The sequence below is a fragment of the Leiobunum rupestre genome, chromosome 5 (genome assembly GCF_980474605.1).
Source record: "Leiobunum rupestre chromosome 5, qqLeiRupe1.1.hap1, whole genome shotgun sequence".
In the NCBI taxonomy this organism is placed as follows: domain Eukaryota; kingdom Metazoa; phylum Arthropoda; class Arachnida; order Opiliones; family Sclerosomatidae; genus Leiobunum; species Leiobunum rupestre.
In genome coordinates this window covers 29,888,460-29,902,293 of record NC_143388.1, presented here as the reverse complement: position 1 = coordinate 29,902,293, position 13,834 = coordinate 29,888,460, and the positions used below count along the sequence as shown (strand labels likewise).

Below are 13,834 nucleotides of genomic sequence, written 5' to 3'. Positions count from 1 at the left end.
ACCGTAAATTTCGCACTTTACTAACTTTACACACACCGAACTTTGGAGCCCCTTTATTATATGTGGTTCAGACCATGTGGAGTTTAGATAGTATGAAATCTGAAAAATTAAGATGTGAGAAATGCAGGTTTCATTGTAAGTTTCCGATTTTGTCGCCATCCATGATCCATCATATAAATCGTTCATAATAATTTTAATAAAACATAATTATTCTGTATTTTTTTCAAGAATTTCTAAATTTAGTAAAAAATATTTATATTTCTTTTTGCATAATATTAAAATGTTTGGCGATAGCCTGTTGCATTTTTTGGGCGCTGAAAGGAAAACGTTACCCGTACGTTTCTGTCTGGCGAGAAAGTTTTACTAGTTTTTGAAACAACTCTCCCCTTTTTGGTCCCCCGAACACAGGTTCCCGGCTACGCTGTTTTCCTCTTGCCGTATTTTTTCCATAGTTGTCTAGGGAATTTCTTCGCGAAGTAGTTTTTGCGTATAGGCTTAGATGCCGCTGATGTGTTATACTGGAATCGATACGGTGATGACTTAGGCGCCGAGTGTCAATTAATTTGAAAGCCGTAATAAGCGAGAGTGTGTTCTTACAACGTGTTTCATTGGGTTTGTGATTAGTTGCGTGTTTGGACTTATCGTAACCGGCGAAGTGACCATCGAAAGGTGAAACGAGATGGCCGTTTTGGAAGGTGTGGTCGAGAACGGGGACGCCGTCAGCTACGATCAGCAAGCGTCCGACACCGAAATCCAGGTGCAAGCCCAAGACCAGGTAAACCTTGCAGCTTACAGTTTAGTTAATAGTTATCCCAGCCTTTGACTCGTTTTGTCGGCGACTCCAATTCGTTGACGCAAACTTATCCATTAATATGCCGGTGTTTATTATTAAGTTCGTTTTAAGGGATGATATTACCTAATATCACAATACGCAAGTCGTATGACCAAATCGGGTGACTATATTTTTTAACTATCTGATAAGTTCCATATTAATATGTTAATAGAATTGAAAAAATTATATTTTGGAGTATAAATTTATGGCATATATTTTAATATAGATGAAATGTTCTCGTTAAAATCGTTTTATATTTTGTGAACTTGAAAAATTGGTAGCTTTAAATTATGATATACTTTTTACGTTCGTACATAACTTTAAATAAAGTGGATAACGACTATTCCCTTTAATAGGCGAATTTTGACGTTGTCATGGCGTATTACAATCCTCAATTTGTCACAATAACAAATGTAATTGTCACAATTTGATGACGGAATAACGCAATATCTTTTTATAAGATTGCCTACATTCTATGAATGAAAGTTCTGTTCTCTTGTTAAAAACAAGATCCTTTTGTAGGGCCGTTTAAGCCTAACAACCGAATCTAAAACGAAACAATTTTGTGTTTACAGTTTCTCCAAACGCAGCTACCACGTATTTTTTTTTATCGTATGCCTTTGTAGGGGTCTGAATGGCATCATTTTAATTCGAGAATCATAAAAATGAACGATATTGTCCTCGATTTTAGGTTTATCTCCCCCTCTTTGCTATTGGTACACTAAAGAATAAACGCTTGATAAAAGATGGTGGCTAATTTGTCGCGGGGGCGTAAGGGTGCCGAATGGGAACATGCCTTGTTTTATTATTCTTATATAGGCCTACATGTAGGTGAAGTGGTCGCGCTTTTGTGTCATTATATCATCCTATATAAACAAGGATAAAAAAATTCGTCATCGCGTTATAGTGAACCGGCATTCTACCAGGAATAGTTTTGGTTTGACATCATGGCTATAAACAAAGTATAACGCGCTAAAGTCGCTCGATGACTTAGGCCTAAGGTAAGAATTAACGTATTTATTTAAACTTAGGGAGATGATTTTTAGTGTGGCTCTCAATAGGCCTTTCTATAAAATAAGCTGAACTGGTTTTTATGTAACTCATTCGTCACGAAATTACGTAGAAGTTCAGTTCAGTTTATGCTTAAAAACAGGGTGCCTCGTCTAATTTATTCCTTAAGTTCCGGGTTTTTCGTAGTAAAACGTCATCGATACCTCACCCGTGACGCGGCAGCAACATAAAAACCAGAAGGCCCATGTTACTTTATAACTAGGGTTATACTTAAAATAATTTTAATATTTTGATGGTAGTTGTTTCAAGCTAAGGTAATATAGAATTCCGTGAGCTCTCTGGTTGTCGTCCTATCACGGCCAATTTAGATGAAGCTCGAACATTGCATCCTAAAAGTTGGCTATGGTTTTATATATTGTTGGTTACCATGGTAACTATGGAGCAATTTTTTTTCGGAGTTCCGGTAGGAAGTGGGTAAACGCTATGAAACTCGAGGAAACCCTAATAGGCTTAAAATATTTTTGTACATCTGCTCCAGGACAAAATAGTAAATCTGAGGATTAACGATAAAATAGTTCGAAGTTATTACATAAGGTTGCGCCACAAGTTTGGTAACATAATTAAATTGTTGGACAGAGCCTTCCTGTTAGGTTGTAAAATTTAGATAAAATATAAATACCAAGTCAGTTTAGTTTTATTTAGTTCAAATAAATTTCTCATTTTGTTTTACAATCGTTAAAATTTGGAAACATTTGGTTCCTATTTTACCATATTTTTATTGCAAAAAGTACCAATTTTCCCCAACTTTTTTTTTAAAGCTTTTGGTGGGAGCCCTGATAATGCTAAAAGTAACCATCGACTTTTGTTAGGAATTACATTTGAACCTCTTCTAGTATACTTACGGGACAAATGAATGAACTGAATTGTTAGTCTGCATTTCAAAACCTTTCAATACGGAAGCTAAAAGAGTGGTAATGCGATATAAAGAAAACTTCCTCTAGGGCTCGGTGTTCGGATAAGAAATTTTTCGTTCATTTCTAGAGGTCGGCAGTCGATTAATTTTTATCCATGAATAAAATAAGCTCGGCTATATTTAAATAATATTTACTTAAATAACCAATAGTTGAATAAAAATTGTAAAATGTTTAAATAATCGAAAGTGAATAAGCCTATTATTTAAATAAAACAAACAATTATTTAAATAAATACCACTTTTATTCAAATGCTTGGTTGCGTAAAAAACATAATTAAATAAGTTAAAATGATATTCTTTTGACCAACTTTTTTAAATAAATCGGAAAATTTGTGGATAATGAATAAACAATTCCGAACACTATTCATTTCTTTATATCCGAAAATTATCCAAATAAAAACTTATGTGTAGCATATTAAATCGTATAATAGTCGCAAAAATATCCATAAATAAACAATTAATTCATTTTTTTATGATTAATTGAAATTTTGGTGGTTAATTTATCCGTTTCCCCGAGCTCTTAACTTTCTTGAAAACCTTAAATTATGGCAAATGCTTTTTTTACATTTATGTATATATATCTACTATTACAAATAATACTGAAATCAAATGAACTAAAAATATTTGCATTATTTTAATATGATTTGTAAAAATCAAACAAAATAGTATATTCTTATGGTTCACGTTCACGCGCGGCTAGCTTCGCTTAAAATCTTCTATTAAAAGTGACGTCATTGAAGTACAATGCTGTATAATGTATCTCACAGGCTCGTCAATTTAGAACTCGTCTTTGCCCGTCGCCCACACACACACCCATTCACTTTTAACAACTCATCTTATCAAAATAATGTTATCAGGCGCAAACTTTCACAAGAGCCAATATTATTACGAGCTTAAAAAAAAACTCTAAATTATTTCTTTTATGTTGCCTCTTTCGAATAACCATCTCTGGAAACGCGGTAATTAATTACCACAGTTGCGTATGTATTGTATTTTTGTAGGTCAGACCTATTTTAAGATACTGACAGGAAGTGCAGAATCCGTTTACATTTTAGGCGCTATGACCCAGTAAGTTGATGACACTGATAAATTATATGTCATGGTATAACATAACTTGGGCTAGTGCAACTAAATATAATAATTTTAGTTTAGGGCAGCGTACATTGTCAATGACGAAAAATAGTTTTTTTAATTAATTCTTTAGGATAATTATTTCCATAAATTCTTCTTTTACTCAACTGTGACGAAACCAGGAATTTATTTATTCTTAGCATAAATAAATAAATTCTTGTTTAAACTATACTGAAGAAAAGTTTTTGTATTGAGGAAAAATATTGTTTAACTTTTTGAACCGCTTACGTAAATGATAATTGCAGTGAAATGTAAACTCTTTTATTTACTATAAAGTTACGATGATAAATAAATTAAGTGTTAATTGAGTTTTTTAAAGTAACTTCATGGATTTTACGATTTGGGTACATTTGTTCGAATTTCATTCGTCCGAACGGTGGTACAAATGTCCGAATGATAATTTGTCCGAATGCCGGAAAACAGGATCGTATGTCCGAAAACGTATTTAATTTGCCCGAAAAATTTATCACAACTTTTGTTGGTGATTTAGTCGTTCAATTTATGTTAACTTTACTGGCGAATTTCATTTGTTCGAATAATCGTTTGTCCGTTTTTTCGAACATTAGGAATTTTTTTTTTAAATATTGTTAATATAAGAAAATAGTAACATTAACGTGAACCGAACCTAACCTAACCTAACCTAAAATATCCACAACATTCAACGCAATTCCCACAAAAAACTGCAATAAGAAATACTAATTTAGCGACAGAATTCGGACAAGTGATGCTACCGATTCGGACGAATGAAACAAACAAGTTGTCCAATTCGAACAATTGAAACATTTGTTAGTTCGGCGGTTCGGACGAATGAAATTCGAACATTTGTTCCACCGTTTTGACGATTGAAATTCGAACAAATGTACCTACCCCGATTTTAAATACCTAAATTATTTACTTAAAAGATATTTAATTACGGTCGAAACCTTAAATACCACCGAAATTTTCTTCCACGAGCTGCAAGTCTGTACTTGAGACCCGAACCAAAGCCACCAAAGATATGTCCGCTATGAGATATCTTTTGTTTAAAACAACATTCTATTTTCGTAAATAAAGTCATACGTAACTTATGCCATAGACATTGATATTATATAATATAATAATATGTAACTTAACGGCAAGTTACCTTGAAGACATCATAAAATTTAAATTAAATCTCAACGTTTTAATGTATAGCTATGCGTAGTTTGAATGTTCTCTCTCCACTGGTTAAAGGGATTTCCCCCGAGATCTTCGGTTTCCCCTTCCATAAAAACTTGAGGTTAACGGTAATAGTGAGTGTAGGGAGCTGTTGGCTCGCGTGGCATGAAGGGCTTGCCACCACCCTCCTACGCATTGTAACCCGGCTACCTGCTTAAGGCATTATAAGTCGCTAGATGACTTGGGCCTAAGTTGGTGCCTTGGGTATTAGCCAAGTTGATTATTATTAATTCCAGGAATCCATACCTCCACTTGGAATGCTTATCGCGGCAGATTTTCGTCTCGATGTGGCTGACGGTTTATTTGATGTCACTATATTAACTTACCAAACAACAACGTGAGAGGGGAGCGCGAGCAGAGATTATTTTTTTATCTCGTAGGCGGGGCCAAAGCCGTCAGAGTGATCTTACCATACGCGATACGCCAGGATAAGCATTCCAAGTAGAGGTATGGATTCCTGTTAATTCCCAGGGAATGTTTTTGGGGGTCCATATTGTTTTTCTGACCGAAAGCCGCAATGCCCCGTTGGAATCTTGGGATATTTGTGGCGTACTCAGTGGTGTAAACGAGTCGTCAACTCTGTCTTTTGACATTCCTCGATTTCTTATCTTTGCAGAGATATCACCCCCGGTTATGGTCCCCAATTATCAACTTTCGTTGCCAAGGTCATGTCTGTATTTTATGATTCTGTGTTTTATAATTTTATAATTTCTACGAATTCGCTGGAAATGTATTCTTTTTAAATTGTGTGGAGGGTAAGGATGCACCGAGATATCGGCCTATTTTTGTAATACCGGTATCGGCCAATATCGGTATTAGAAAAATATTTTCAGAAAAACATTTAAAAAAATAAAATTATCGATAACCTATTGATAATATTTTATTTGATTGACCGCGCTACGTACGCCAGACTTCAAAGGCTAGATCATACCTTTTTTAGACAGGGGGTTACGAGTGTAAACAAATAAAAAACAACAATATTCCTCGGAGTTCTTTATAGACAGGGGGTTACGAGTGTAAACAAATAAAAAACAACAATATTCCTCGGAGTTCTTTATAGACAGGGGGTTACGAGTGTAAACAAATAAAAAACAACAATATTCCTCGGAGTTCTTTATAGACAGGGGGTTACGAGTGTAAACAAATAAAAAACAACAATATTCCTCGGAGTTCTTTATAGACAGGGGGTTACGAGTGTAAACAAATAAAAAACAACAATATTCCTCGGAGTTCTTTATAGACAGGGGGTTACGAGTGTAAACAAATAAAAAACAACAATATTCCTCGGAGTTCTTTATAGACAGGGGGTTACGAGTGTAAACAAATAAAAAACAACAATATTCCTCGGAGTTCTTTATAGACAGGGGGTTACGAGTGTAAACAAATAAAAAACAACAATATTCCTCGGAGTTCTTTATAGACAGGGGGTTACGAGTGTAAACAAATAAAAAACAACAATATTCCCCCGAGTTCTTCTGTTTCCCCTTCCCATAAAACTTGTTGAGGTTAACGTTAATAGGGAGTGTAGGGAGCTGTTGGTTCGCGTGGCACGAAAGGCTTTCCACAACCCTCCTACGCGATTAAACATGCCACCTGATTTAATGGCATTAAAAGCCACTGGATGACTTGGACATTGGTGCTTAGCTGATTATTATGTCTTTGTGTAAGACCCAAATTGAACTGTCGCACTGTTCATGCTTTGTCACGTCGATTTTTGACCCGTGAACTCTAGTAATTAAGTGGCGATTTGTTGGCTGGTTAGAAGAACCAGACTATCTGGAAGGGTAAAAGTTTAATGCTGGAGAGAATACACGTTTTTTAATCTTCATTGGCGCAGTGCGGTTTGAGGACAGGAAGTGCAGAATCCGTTTACATTTTTCGCGCCATGACCTATTAAAATGATGACACTAGAAGCTTATAATATATGTATGCTATGTTCGCTAACTAGAGAAGTATCCGCATCTAGGCCATTAAAATGAAACATGTACCTTTGCAGGCTCGAAACAGACTTCTATGAGCACCAATTTTCCGCGAAATTACTCCGCCTGAGGATGTATAATGTAATCATTTTAGAACAGGGTTGCCACACGTCAGGGAAAACAAGAGTTCGATAATTCAAAAATAGGCCTAAAAAGTCAGTGGAAATGTCAGGGAATTTTAACAGGGCTACTATAATTCCTATAATTTCAATATGTTCCTATAACTTCAATATGCTCCTATAAATTCCTATTTTTTTCAAAATTGTTCTTAAAAATTCCTATTTTTTCGAAATTTCCTAGTTTTTCTATAGCTATATCCAGAAATTCCTATAATTTTAAAAATAATGTATTACAAAACAGCCTTAACGATTGGGGAAAATTTGCCTTCTAAATAGAGCTTAGCTCTGGCTTAGGTCCGGTGTTCTCGACATTAACGGTTGGGCTCCCAGAGTTCCTATAAATTCCTATAATTTCCTATTTTTTCAAAAATGTTCCTATAAATTCCTATTTTTTAGCTTAAAATGTTCCTATAAATTCCTTTATTTTCTATGAAATTTCCTATAATTCCTATATTTTCTATGAAATTCCCTATAATTCCTATAATATTTAAAAAAAACGCTGGGAGCCATGTTTTAAGAATTGGTAAAAAAAATCGGGAAAAGTAAAAGAGAAATTTTTTCTTGACACTTTTTGAAGGTAATTTTACTCTAGATTTATGACAAATTCTATGATTATTATTTATTTCCTTGAAAGTTCGCCTAATATTTTCCACATTGCGATAATCTTTTTACTGAAATATAAGTACATTTATATTTATTAATTTCTTATAAAAGTAAAATATAAAATACAAATTTTGGCCTTAAAAAGTCAGGGAAAAATTTAATAAAATGGCCAGGGAAAACAGGCAATAGTCAGGAAATTTTATTCTCTAAATTTTGTGGCAACCCTGTAGAAAGTAATTTTTTTAAAGTCTTTTAAAAATGAGCCAAATAACATTCATTAACAGTAAAGGAAAAGTGAATACTTATCCCTTAAGAGGTATTTTATATTCTTATGATGACACTGATAAATGTAATTGTATAAAATGACAAAGGTTAGTTTACCTAAATCAAACAATTTCAGTTAGTCCTTATGCCGTCAATGACGAATAATTTGCAGTTTTAATAAATTATTTTATTTAAATAATTATCCATCGTTTCGCTTTCCCCAAATTCCTCTTTTTTCCCAACCGTGACGGAAACTGGTACCTCTTTCCGGTCTAAATATAATTCGGAAATAAGTGTAATTTTAATCTACAAAGGTTTTTTTAGTGGGAAAAAAGGTTGTTGGACTTTATGGACCATGCAAATGATACGACTAAGTAGCGTTCTTATTATACACTATTATACTTAAAACTTAAATGGTTTCAGCTACAAAGTGATGATTAAAAATGAATTAGTGATAAGTTACTTTTAATTAACTTCACCGATCTTAAATACTTCAACTATTAATTTTATTAATTTATAAGTGTTTTTTCATCGTTGACTCTTCGTCGAAACCTTAATGGTTTAAATTTCCAACATAAGGGGGTCAATTGCAAATTATGTAACGCAAATAAAAACCTTTTTTGATCCCTCGTAACAATTGCCTAAATAAAATGAATCTTAAAAGGATAAAAGTTCATTCAAAATGAATTTAATTTTTATTGATTTACAAAATTTCGATTAATCATAAGAACTTTGGTTAACTGTTTATTTATAAACATTTTTTTCGAATAAACAACGATTTAACATGCAAAAATAATGGGGTTTTTTCTGATATTTTTTGGATAATTGTCAGTTATGAATAAAAATAAATAATTGGATAATTTCTTATACAAACGCCGATCTCTAGTTTTACACAATTTTTACGGGATATTGAATCTCATAGTGATTTCACAAATCAAACTGATTTTGAGAAATTCAGAGGACGGTTTTAGTGTTGATTTCTGGTTGTTTAGAATGATTTGGAGATTTTAGATCTGAATTGCGCCCATATCTAGAAAACTAACCATACTATTATAAATAAATTATTAAATTGGTAGTTTTAGGTTCTAGATAATAATTGATGATAACATATTTGACGTAAAATATTCCAGTTACGGCTTCTGTAACAATAGGCTCAATATTAGCTTGCAGTCGGGAAATTTGAATATGCTTATAAAAATCAGGGAAAAGTCGGGGAATTTGAATATGGGTATAAAAATCAGGGAAAAGTCGGGGAATTTGAATATGGGTATAAAAATCAGGGAAAAGTCAGGAAATTTGAATATGGGTATAAAAATCAGGGCCAGGTCGGGGAATTTGAATATGGGTATAAAAATCAGGGAAAGGTCGGGGAATTTGAATATGCTTATAAAAATCAGGGAAAAGTCAGGAAATTTGAATATGGGTATAAAAATCAGGGCAAGGTCGGGGAATTTGAATATGGGTATAAAAATCAGGGAAAGGTCGGGGAATTTGAATATGCTTATAAAAATCAGGGAAAAGTCAGGAAATTTGAATATGGGTATAAAAATCAGGGCAAGGTCGGGGAATTTGAATATGGGTATAAAAATCAGGGAAAGGTCGGGGAATTTGAATATGGGTATAAAAATCAGGGAAAAGTCAGGAAATTTGAATATGGGTATAAAAATCAGGGCAAGGTCGGGGAATTTGAATATGGGTATAAAAATCAGGGAAAAGTCGGGGAATTTTAAAAATTAGTCTTAATGTCAGGGAATTTAATTTCGGTTGCAAATAGGAAACGTGTACTAAAATATAGGTTAAAAAATACAAAATTTGGCACAAAATAAGTCAGGAAAAATCTCAGATGGTCAGGGAAAACCTGGAAAAGTCGGGAAATTTGATTGTGAAAAAACTGTGGCGACCCTGTATTAGTAAGGCTCATTAGAACCCCTACCCATTAGTACGTTACGTCATTTGTGAACAACCCCTAATATCCTAAAACTATAAATTGAACTGCTCCACGCGTAAATCGTATCGAAATAACAGAAATAATGAAAAAGCAGTTTGTAATTATTCCACTGTAATGTTATTAGCGCGTGCGTGGATGAACAAAAAACTGCGTACATTTCTTGGAATGTCATTCTTTCGTAATTGCCAACGTATCCGCCTTCAAGATAAAAAATTTTTTTATTGAATTCCATTCCTGTGGTAAAACAATTGCATCGTCATAGCTTCTTTATCCACTAACAAAATAAGGTGTTTCTAAATCCGTTTTAATTCGTTTCGCGTTGGCAATCTAACTTAGCACAATGGAGCTTCGTATATTTATAGCAGGCCACAGGTGGTCGAGAATTTTCACTAATTTGGTTTCCAACCCTCTGGCTTTTTGTCCGGAACTATGCTACGCTGGTCAGAAACTTGAAAAGCCCGGTTTTTTAAAGTTTAACCTCTTCTCTGCTAGATGGCGTGACTATATAATTTTATTATATAAATATAGGTTTTTAATTGTAACATTGTTCGTTTCTGTTTTGATAGATGGCGCTAGCGTTTCCGTTCCTTCGCTCCTTTTGGAAGTCAATAATATTACCTCTTCACCCCCCGTATAACAATTTTCTGGAATTCAATGGGTTTTGTTTAAATAGGGTCTTTTGTCATTTTATGACGCAATCTTTTAAACAATGTGTATTATTTGTTTTAAAATTTTATTTCGGACACGCCCTTTCTTTTAATATTTAAAGTTATATTTAAATATTTATCTTAATTTTAAATTAAATACAGTTGCAATTTGAAAACGTGATTTTTCCTATAGTTTGAAATTTTGTACTAGGAGAGTTGGCACTTAAATAACTAATGTAGTACAAATTTTATTTAGCGTCGTGCGCTTAGTGATAACAACGTGCAATTTGGTTTTAAATTTACAGTTCGACCCTTAAACCCCTCGCTTAAATCACTATTTTAATACAAATTTTATTTAGTATCGTGTTATAACAACGTGGAATTTTCTTCTTAATTTACAATTTTTTATATGTAAATTTAATTTAAATTTAAGTTTTATGATGCTGATCTAAAAAAAGGTTGATAAACTTTGCAATATAATTGTTTCTTACCTCTACATATTAAAACATGAACTGAAGTAAAATATAAAACCAAAAAATTTGGTCTCTTAAAGCAAGTGGCGGCTCTATCATTTCCACCTGTATTACGATAAGACCCTTGTTATTAGAGATGGCAATGAATCTATCCGATTCTTCGAAAAAACGACGTTACTGGAGACACTGGTGCCATCTATTAATGGCAAAGGAAGCTAAAATGAAAAATGACGAAACAATAACGTCGTAGAGTGTTATAATTAGACAATTTACTGTATTTACAAGGAGACATCCCGAAGTGTAACCCATTGATTTTTTTCAAACTCGGGGGATTGGTAGACCTTCATGTAACTTGAAAAATCCTAAAGGGAATTTATTCAATGGGCAACCGTTTTAACATGGCAACTAAAAATGTTTTTGACAATACAAAATATTAAATTTTCCCATTGAAAATAACATGGGATTTTGACCTCAAATTGATTTTCGAAATTTTGAAATTGGTTAAAATTTTTCGAAAGGGGAGCCCTAGGAATCGTTCAGAATCCCATGTTATTTTCAATGGGAAAATTTAAATTTGTTGTTGTCAAAAACATTTTTCGTTGCCATGGCAAAACGGTTGCCCATTGAATAAATTCCCTTTAGGATTTTTCAAGTTACATGAAGGTCTACCAATCCCCCGAGTTTGAACAACATCGGTGGGTTACACTTCGGGATGTCTCCTTGTTAGTTTGGTCTAATTCAGAGCTTTGCGAGAGTGTCAGTGTTGAAACAGGTTCGGTCAGAATATTTCTATTGATTTAAATTAAATTATAACATTGTCACCACCTTTGGCCCAAGTCATCTAGTGACAATTAATGCCTTTAAAAATAGGAAGTGTGATACTTATTGTTATTATTTAACTTACGGTATAAATAGGCAATATTTGTTGCGAAATAACGTGGGGAAGAAGTGCGGAAACCACGGGCCAGCCGGCCCAACTGGAATATCTTATCAAACTATTACTTTGTTTCAGAAACAAAAAAATACACACCATAGCATTATAATCACCGTCACGACGCTCAGATATTTGCTTAAACGGTTGCACGCGATCTGTTTCGACGGTCACTACCATTAGTATAAACATTTGGACTTGTGCATGGTTAAATCGATTTTAATTCGTAATGCATATTTTAGACCCAGCCCAATTACGCCTTTGCACAGGGTTGCCACACGTCAGGGAAATCAGGGAGAAGTTATTGTAAAAAATTATTACAATTTAAATTTCCGTCAAATTTACAAACGAGCCAATTAACGCGAGGGGTACTTTTATGTCCCGCCTTTTGGGTCAAAATGTAGCGTAAGCATCTTGTTTTGATTTCGACGCTAGCGACATCACGTCGAGTCGACACTTGCTTTAAAATAAAAAGATCAGGTAAACATCACTAAAAAATGAAGGAAAAATCGCGGAATTTTTAATTTATTAAGGCAATCCTATAAGTAATCGACCTGATTGTAATTTTTTGTGGTTGATATTCTAACAATTCAGCGCGATGCTGAGTCCTTTCTCCATCTGGTGGTAAAAAAGTTACTAAACATTCACATAGTTTTATTAAATCAATATTAAAATTTAGATGGTTGATTTCCTCGCTTACCAATTAAAATCCTAATTTTACATAATTTTAGTATAATTTCAAAGATAATTAGCCCCAAAAACGTCCAAAAGTGGCACTGATCCAGGAAATATATCCTTCTTAATACGTTTTCCAGACAAAACTAATTTAATTTCCAATTCGTTGTCGTCTGGCCCATTTGAAAGGACTAATTTCGGTCGCGACCAGTTAATCGTGTGGCTGTACTAAGCCTCGGAAGGACTGGCTAGGCCTATAAGGCGATGAAATCGCCCAATGACTTACTTTCGATTAAGCTTTAAATAGACGTCATCTCTGTCCACTCTTTTGAGGAACCGGTTTTTAATTGGCCAATTTCACAGTCTATCTCTTGGCGTTTTCAAATTTGCATAAAGTTCGAGTGATATTTATGTCAATTGGGTCTGCGCTATTTCGTTGGGGGATATTTTTATACAGGGTGTTTCAGTTAAATTTGTGTATTTGTTTCGGTAAATATAACCCATTTTTTAAAATTTCTACTCATTATGTTGAGACGAACTGTGATCTCGCGCTAATCCATTCGTTGAAGTTTATGTTAACCTAGGAGCAAAAAATATCTGTAAGAGTTGAGCGCCCCTAGCGGAATAATATTTTTAAATAGTTTATGCATTTAAGCAAATATAAAAATTGTATGAGTTCAGCACCACGCTTGTTAGCGGGAAAATCCTTGCTCACGGAATTTCGGCAAAAGCCGTGACTGGGCTCACGTACAGCGTAGCCGATGCCGCCGCTGCCGTATTTTACTTAACTCTTCAACAATTAGGTCTAGAAGGCATGCCTTCGGTAGCCCTCTACAAATTTTGGAATCGGATAAAAAGAAGTTAATCATTTTCCCATTTCGGTGATTTTTGCCTTAAAATTTAACATTTTTTTTTTAAATTAAAAGCGACTTGGTTGTATAAATTTAATGATACATTTTTACTGTACTAATTTCATAAAATTTAATGATAAATTTTTACTATACTAATTACATAAAATTTAATGATAAATTTTTAATGTACTAATTAAATA

At 33.7% G+C, this 13,834-nt stretch overlaps 1 protein-coding gene across 2 annotated transcripts in view; it reads left to right on the top strand.

The window, feature by feature from the left end:
• Positions 1–378: 378 nt before the first annotated feature.
• Positions 379–13,834, top strand: part of LOC149944083 (uncharacterized) — a 211,707-nt gene continuing 198,251 nt past the window's right edge. For both annotated transcript variants that reach the window (XM_090176756.1, XM_090176755.1), the window contains exon 1: positions 379–775. In XM_090176756.1, coding sequence (XP_090032882.1) covers positions 680–775 — 96 coding nt within the window. In that variant the 5' untranslated portion in view covers positions 379–679. The remainder of the gene's footprint in view (positions 776–13,834) is intronic.